The 8,024-nt window shown below is 51.6% G+C and overlaps 1 protein-coding gene across 1 annotated transcript in view; it reads right to left on the bottom strand.

Annotated features, from left to right (window-relative positions):
* LOC104493071 (polymeric immunoglobulin receptor-like) overlaps positions 1-7,505 on the bottom strand; it is a 14,434-nt gene extending 6,929 nt beyond the window's left edge. Inside the window, exons 1-5 of the mRNA XM_010135696.1 lie at positions 7,469-7,505; positions 6,528-6,869; positions 5,961-6,149; positions 5,534-5,863; positions 4,564-4,882 (exon numbers count right to left, since the gene is read on the bottom strand). Coding sequence (XP_010133998.1) covers positions 4,564-4,882; positions 5,534-5,863; positions 5,961-6,149; positions 6,528-6,869; positions 7,469-7,505 — 1,217 coding nt within the window. The remainder of the gene's footprint in view (positions 1-4,563; positions 4,883-5,533; positions 5,864-5,960; positions 6,150-6,527; positions 6,870-7,468) is intronic.
* Positions 7,506-8,024: the final 519 nt, after the last annotated feature.

Genomic DNA, 8,024 nt, shown 5'->3' with positions numbered 1-8,024 from the left:
TGCTGCACCTGAGAGCAGCAAGGTCCTGACCTGGAGTCAGGACGTTTAGCAAATTTGTCAGATCTTAAAGGCAGCCTTGGAAGAACTTTTCCTCCAGCTAAGGGCGTTGAGCTCCATTCTTCCTGTGAACGTGCAGCTTTTGAGGTGAGGAAGGAGCTTTTGAGGCGAGGAAGGCTGTTGCTGTGCTCGCACAGGGTCGTCTGCTGGGGACCCTGACCAGCAGACACTGTGAGCCGTGTCCTTCCCACCAGTGCTGCTTCTCCGCCTGCTAGTGGCATTGCTTTTTATTCTTGGACAGAGCTGCTCGTGCTTGGCCGCAGCAGGCACAGGTGTGTTTGCTCTCCTCACCTCCCGCTCTCCCAAACACCTCTCCACGGTGCCTCACGCCACTTCCCCACTCGCCTTGTCTCAGTCCGGCAGTTTGCACGGAGATGGGTTTTAAAGAGCCTGGGCTCGCGGGAGGAAGGCGATGGGGTTGTGGGCAGCGGAAGTCCTGGCAGAACGTGGCTGTGGGGACCTGCAACTGCTTGTGCATCTTGGGGAGGAAAATCAAGTTCCGGGTGGATGAACACTTCCTTGAACCGAGCCACCGTCTTCACCCTTCAGGCTTCTGGTAAAGCTGTTCTGTTGTCTCATGCAAATATATTTATTTACCTTAACAGAGGAGGAAGCATCCTCCTGCCAAGTCACAAGTTCCGGAGGAATTTAGCATCTCCAGAAAGCAAACAACCCCCAGCTTGCTTTTATATCAGGCCAAAGCCCAGTTTGCAGTGTGGTGCTTAACTTACCTGCCAAACCAAACCAAAACCAGGGTCAGGGGCTGTGCTCGGGCTGGAACCATTTGATCTGGAAGTTTGGGGTGGCTCTGCTGAAGAGGTGGGGGGAAACAACACTTGAGAATTTGAGTATCTTGGACAGACTGAAGTTAGATACGGTTTATGTGCTGCAAAATGACCTAATGGACAAAGATTTTTAAAAAATAAGCAGAAAATCCGAATTTTTTGCCTAACACTCAGCAAACCTGAGGCCACGAGGGTTCGTCCTCCCCAGCCTTCCCTTTCCCTTCCCCCCTTTTCCTGCCTCTGCTGGACAGACACGCTTGCACTCGAGTAGCTCCATTAGAGATGCATGATTTTATTCTCTCTTCCACAAACCATGGAGCGAGTGGCACTGGGGCAGCCTGCGGGGATGCAGCTCTCAGCACGCAGTGCCGGGGGCTTTGTGGTTTATCGCTGAGCCTCAGCTTTCCGTGGGGAAACGTCCACGTTTGAGTACGCGGGGGCTTTGGTGGAAGACAGTTCTGCCCCAGGGCTTCCTCAGCACCTTGAAAAGTGTGTGTTTGCTGTAGTGCTGCTGTAAATAAACACACCAACCAGCCAGAAAAGCTGTGACCTGGCACTGCTTCTCTACAATATTTTTACAGGTGGTTTTATGGGTGTTTCTGGTTTTATGCCAAATTTGGTATTTTAAGTGGGTCTGATATTTCATGGAGTCCTGAGAGCAGAGAGCAAGAAAGACCTGGGTTGGGGAGTGCTTCTGGATTCAACCCGCTGCTTAGGAGAAGAGTTTTCCTGGCCTTCACATCAAAGCAGACGTCTAGGAACAAAGGGCACAACCAGCAGCTTCTGGGTTACAGTCGTGGTTTTAGAAGTTTTTTGCAGAAGTTGTTTTGCAGTTGTTAATTTTCAAGCTTTTAGGGGAAGGTACTTTTTCCCTTTCCATTCTTTATATTTGGGACTGCAAGAACCCTTCATACAGCTTCTGTCTGTAAAGCCAAGTCTGTGCACAGGGGTTGTGGGTCTTTCCAGAGGTGCAAGTTGTCACAATTGGTTATTTCCCTCTGCAACTGTCTGACCCTGCTGATACGATTTGGGAGTTGGGATCTAGGTGTGTGGTAATAAGAATGGGAGATGCCATCACCAAATCTTTTTCGAAGTGCTATTCTACTAAATTTGGACCTCATTTTTTTAATAGAGAAGAGTTCATTTCACTGACAGAGATTTCCACAAATTTGCTGTACTTTAAAATATTTGCTGGGAATGTTTTCTACAAGAGCTTCTCTCTGAAGAGTATTAGGACTTCGAGACAGACCCACTCATATTTTCTTATATTTTGCCAGAAGACACAGATTCTTCCGCATGTGTGGGGCATCCTGACTCTTCCAAGGATAACGTAGCTTATCCTTCACGAAGAAGAAGGATATGATTGCAACACAGCGAACAAGAATTGCCTGTGGGTGATATTGCAAGAGGCCATAAGCAATCAGACTTTATTGAAACAAGTAAGCGGGAAGAGCGATAACACGTTGCAATGCGTAAGCAAAAATTATAATTGATGCCATAATACATTTATAAAACATTTATAGGATTTAATCCAAGTCTTTTGAAATTGATGGCTCAACATTTCTTGGTAAGGAATAAAGGCAATCATTTGGCATCAGGACGTAAATCCTGGACCGTGAAATGCTGATTCCTGGGCTGCAAACTTGGTGTCTGAACTGTGGAGGCGTTTCATGCACTAAGCTGCAAATCCTCTGCTTGGCATTTGTTTTTATTTTCTTCTACCGAGGGAGACGGCCACTGCCAGTCCCAGGCAACAGCCACCTGCATTTGCCCGAGTCTGTCCTGCATCCGTGCACTTTTCCTGCAGCTGGGCTTTCCCCCATTGGCTCTTTCACAGGGTTCAGAGCAGCCCGACCCGACACTGCTTCCAGGGTTCCTACGGCACTTCTTTCTTCTCCTTAAAATCAAACACACTGGCAGTGGAGGGACCACCTCCTCTAACGCCCCTCTAAATCCACCCACATGTCCTGAGGGACACTGCATCAGGCCCATTGTGTCCCGGTTCCATGCTAGTGAATAACACGTTTCCACCCAGCACCACTGTTGCTGAAGGGGTTTGTCCCTAATCTACCTCTGGGGACACAATATGTTACAGAATAAGACCTATCCATCTACTTTAGAAAACCATAAGCAAGGACCTTTGGGGTAAGTCTCTGTCAGCTTTGTGCTGAGCAGGTGGATTTGGCTCCCAGCAGCTGCCCAGCATGCGGCTGCTGGCACTGCGCAGCTCCCTGCCCTTTATGCTGCAGGATTTCCGAGCACTCGTGAAGCTATAAATCCTCTGTACACAAAAGCTCAACCTTGCTTTCAGCAGGCCCTCAGAATTTCCGTTTACTTCATTTGCTTTTTGTTAATGCATATTTTTGTAACCAAAAGCTCAAGCTTTCTGTCAGCATGACCTCAGAATTTCCGTTTCCTTCATTTGCTTTTTGTTAATGCATATTTTTTTTTAAAAAAGCAGCTTCTCTCGGCTGTTGCTTGCTGGGCAGCGCAGGTGCCCGTCCAGGCTGCCTGGCTGCAGGATGGAGCCCCAGAGGTCCTCCTTGTGTCCCCAGAGGTAGAAACCTGCAGCGGGTCAGACTCCAGCTCTTGGGGATCACAAGCAAAGCCACTGCAAAGCAAACAACCCCAGCCTGAAAGGGGTTGTCCGGCCAGCTTACCCATCTCCTTCCGAAGCTTTACTCTGGTCAGGACAAGAATAGTGACAGCGAGTAAAATCAGAGCTGGTAACACAACCGGGAGCAGAAGTGATTCGCCTGATGAGCTGGAAAGATGAACCATCAGAATTAAACTGGACTTTGATTCAGCTACAGGGCTGAAGTACTTTCAGGCAGGCTGTCTTTACACCGAAGAGTGTAAAGGAGTTGTAAACTCTGACTAAATCAAAGGAAAACAGTCAACGAAGTCAAGTAGAAATGCAATCATCTGATCTGGAGCTTGGCTTATGAGGAAGTAATTTCTAGAGCTCCCTCTGCTCTGCCTGGTGGGGTTCATGCTCCACTGAGGGAGCCCCTCCAAAAGGAAAACGCACTGTTTGTCTTCACTTGTGACTGACACTGCAATATCGATGCATCTGCACCAATGATGCCAACCACTTCCCCGGGCGCTGGGTGGTGGCCGCAGCCTCGGTGGAAGGTGTAAGAGCTGCTCAGAGACATCCTGTGTAACAGGAAGCACAGGAGGTGAATTCACAGGGAAAACCACTTGCACTGGGGTGAGCCGCCAGGCTTATGTGGAGAAGTACTGTGGAATAATTACTGGTCAAAAGAACTCACAGCATTTTGGTTAACCTTGCCCAAAGACGGCTCCTTATGCAATACCAAGCACCCAAACACCACCTGGGTTACTGGCTGCCTATAAGAGCTTGGATAACACGTGCAGTGAAGGCTGAAGCAGCTACTGATTCACCAGTGTTATTGCTCAAGCCTGATGTTTCCTAATGCCCTGACTCCATACTGAGACAAAAAAAAAACACAGGAGAACATCTATTGACTCTGGCACCTGATCTCCAGGAGTGGCCGGCACCACAGGATTTAGAGACAGGTTCAACAACACATGCCACAGACAGCCGTGAGATACCCTCCTCTTCTGCTTCTCTGGTTACTAATGTCTCCTACCAGGGTTTTCAACCTGCAGCCTGCGCACAACCTCTGCCGGGCCCTGGGAAATGGGTCAGACAGGTTGTAAACCTGAGACAGTGAGAACGTGGCCGTGAACTTACCTCTTGTGATAGATTTCGCCTGAGGAGGTTACAGAGGTGCGGGGGGAGGCAGTGGGCAGCAGGGTGTTGGAGCTCTCGGTGATGGTGCCCGTGGTGTGTGGCAGGCCCCTAGTGCTCCTCTGGGTGGGTGTGATGGAGCTCTCGGTGATGGTGCCCGTGGTGTGTGTCAGGCCTCTGATGCTCCTCTGGGTGGGCGTGATGGAGTTCTCAGTGACAGTGCCCATTGTGTAGGTCAGGCCCCTGATGCTCCTCTGGGTGGGTGTGACGGAGGGGGCCGGACTTGATAAAGCAGGTTTCACAGGACTGGGTATTTCTGGGTCTGGTGAAGAAGAGGTTTCGACAGAGAAAATTATTTTGAGGCGTGAATAACCATCTTTTGGCAGAGACAGCATGTTAGATTTACCAAAGGTTTACGTGTTTCACCTTGCATCTCAGCACGGAAAAGTAGGCAGCACCATATGACCAGACCCAAGGATTTCTATTTTCCTTTGAGCCTTACAGAAAGCAGCTTGGGAGAACCAATGAACACCCATTGATACCTGGCAAATGTTCACACTTTAACCCCACTATCGCTGTCCTCACCAGCGGAACACTCACATGGAGCAGAGCATTTACTTGCTGCACTTTCTAAAACCTTCAGCTCATCAGAGCAAAGCACACGACCTGCGCGGCTCCTGCTAGGATCAGGTTGTCGTATGTTAGGGGTTTGCCTCGTAAATAATCAGAAATATAATTCAAACAAACCAGATTTCCTCTGGGAGCTCAGCTTCATCCCTGCCCCCGAAAACCCCTGCCATGACCTCAGGTACTTGCTAATAACTGTGAGGCAAAACACGCGGCTGATATTTCTCCTGTTGTTGTTGCCTTTACGCAGGGTACAAAGGACGCTCTATTCTCCTCAAGCCCATGAAGAGGAAAGAGCCCTTTAAAAAAAGAAAAGGGATTTATCGTGTTCCACCCCACCACTTACCCTTCCAGATGAGCAGCTTCACCGCGGACGTGTGCTCCACGTGTCCGTTTCTAGCCCCGCACCAGTACCATCCTGCATCCTCCTCTTGCAGGTGGCCCATCACCACCGTGTAAGTCCCGTCCTCCCGGTTGCTGCTGGTTATTTGTATTCGCCCTTTGTAGGACTCGTGCACAAACCCATCGGCATCCACAAGCAGCTCGCAGCTCGCTTCCTTCCACCTGCACCAGTACTGCTTCTCGTAGTTCCTGCTGGGATCGTAGTGGCACTTCACGGACAGCGAGTCTCCAACAGTGCTGCTGAGAAATTTGGGTCTCTTGGGAAGAGTGGAGGCTGCAGGTTGGAGAGGGCTGTGTTAGCATTCCACGTTCCTCAGCCGGAGCTGCGAGGAACCTGCGCAGCATGTGCAGCCCCCAGCACCCCGTCCTACCTGTGGTCACCTGCAGAGCCACCACCCGTGAGCCGTCCTGAGCACTCAGCCTTCCTCTCCCACACCTGTAGAGTCCCGAGTCTTCCTTTTTTAAGTCATTTATCAAGATTTTGAAAGCTCCAGAGCTCTCCTGAGGGGTGATAGAGATTCGTCCTTGGTAACCCTTTCCCACGTAGCCATCGGTATCGGCTATGAGAGCGCAGCCAGTTCTCCCCAGTTTGCACCAGAACCTCTTCTTGCTGCCTTGGGTGTCCCCAGGTGGGCACAGGACTGTGACAGAGCTGTGGGCTTCCCCCCAGACAAGCTCAGTTGGCCTCAATGTAACAGCATCTGTAGGGAGAGAGCGTGGCAGGCATCCTCCGGCACCCAGCCCGCAGGCAGGCAGGAGAGGGTTTCCTGTCACATTTAGGAACAGCTGGTTTGGCCAAATCTGGAGACTTTCATACCCCTCTGTTGTAAATACCTGGTTAACAGCACAGGGTAGAAAAAGGTAATGCGGATGCTCCAGCACCTGTCCCCAAACCCTCCCTGCCAGCCAAGCTCCCCTCTCCTCTGCCAGCATCCTACCTGCCAAAACCACCAGGTTCAGGCGGACGTACAGGTCTCTGTTGGTGGCACCAATACCACATCGGTAGGTCCCTGTATCGCTGCTCTTTAGCTCTGACATCGTCACCATGAAGGTGCCGTTCTGGGGGATGTCCTTGAGAGACACTCGCCCCACATGGTCCTTTGAGGTGTAGCCGGTTGTAGAAATGATGGTGGAGCAAATTCCGCTTCTTTCTATTTTGCACCAATATTTTCGGTCGTGTTTGTTGGCTGGTGTGATGGAGTAGAAGCACTGGTGGGTGACTGATCCTCCAGCCTCACCTGTCAAAAACCTGTGTCCGTAGAGGGTGCTTGAAACCACCTCTTTTGGGGAAAGAAACAGAAGTTTTTCGTTACTTAGGGATGACCAAATCCTCGAGTCAGGGGCGTGATTATGAGCGGCACCAGTGGGAGTTCAGAGTTTATTTTGGATGTGGTGTGTTACCTTCCTTCCCTGCTACGTTATCCACTTGAGGCGAACTGGCAGGGCAGAGCCACTGCCCTGTGTCACGGCACCGATGGGGAACCCCTCGACGGCCCAAACCCTTTCAGCCCTGCCAGCCCTGCCCGGAGCTCAGGGCAGCAGTTAACCGCAAACGTCTGAGAAGAACCTGTGGTGTTTGTGAACCCTGCCTGCTCTGGCAGCTCGCTTCTCCCTGCAGACCGTTGCGCAGGCACAAGTGTCTGACTGCAGCGCCCAGCAAGGGGGAGCTGGGATTCTCCTTCTCAGCTCTGGCCAAGCCTTTGCTGGCTCTCTGCGGGCTTTGAGTGGGCAGGGAGGTTTGGTCAGTTTCCGTCTTGCAGGTGGAGGTGACTAGTGTCCAAGTGGGGATTTAGCCCAGGATGTGCCCATGACCCCTGTTCCACCTTTGTCTGTTCTCGTCCATGTAAGAGGTGGCAGAGCTGGTCCCTTGCCCACTCACCTTGCAGCAAAGCTGCGAAGAGAAAGAGAACCACCATGTCCAGCCTTCACCAACGATCACTTGGCAAACTGCGAAAATCTTGCGCTGGATATGGGATTTTGCTGATGTCTGTGTTATCAAAGAGAAGAGAGGGGTTGTGGGGGGGCTTGCCAAGCTCCAGATCGCTCCGATGGCTGTTCGGAGCAGAGCGCTGTCATCCCCAGTGGCTCCCATCCCGTGATGTGGCCTGGCCCCAAAGACACGGGAGTTTCAGAAAGGAGAAGAGTGCTGTGCAGCTCTCTCCCTCCTGCACCGACCCTCCGCTGGGTGGGCAGGGGCGTTGCTGAAGGCACTACTGGTCAAGACAGGCTGGTGGCAGCTGAAAGACGGGGGTCAGTGGGGCTGGCGAGGGACCTGCTGGGGAGCTGCCCTGCCCTGCTGGGCTGGGCCATGACCATGCACACACAGAGGCGTTCCAGGAGTGCCAGCACCGAGGAGCCAGCAGCAGCCGAGAGATGTGGCGCTTGGTCCTGCCTGGCCGCTCGGCCAGCAGCCTGCAGACCTGCAGCATGAAGCT

This window comes from Buceros rhinoceros, unplaced genomic scaffold (genome assembly GCF_000710305.1).
Source record: "Buceros rhinoceros silvestris isolate BGI_N320 unplaced genomic scaffold, ASM71030v1 scaffold980, whole genome shotgun sequence".
Lineage (NCBI taxonomy): Eukaryota > Metazoa > Chordata > Aves > Bucerotiformes > Bucerotidae > Buceros > Buceros rhinoceros.
The sequence above is the reverse complement of the archived record's forward strand: the minus strand, read 5'-3'. Positions and strand labels throughout refer to the sequence as shown.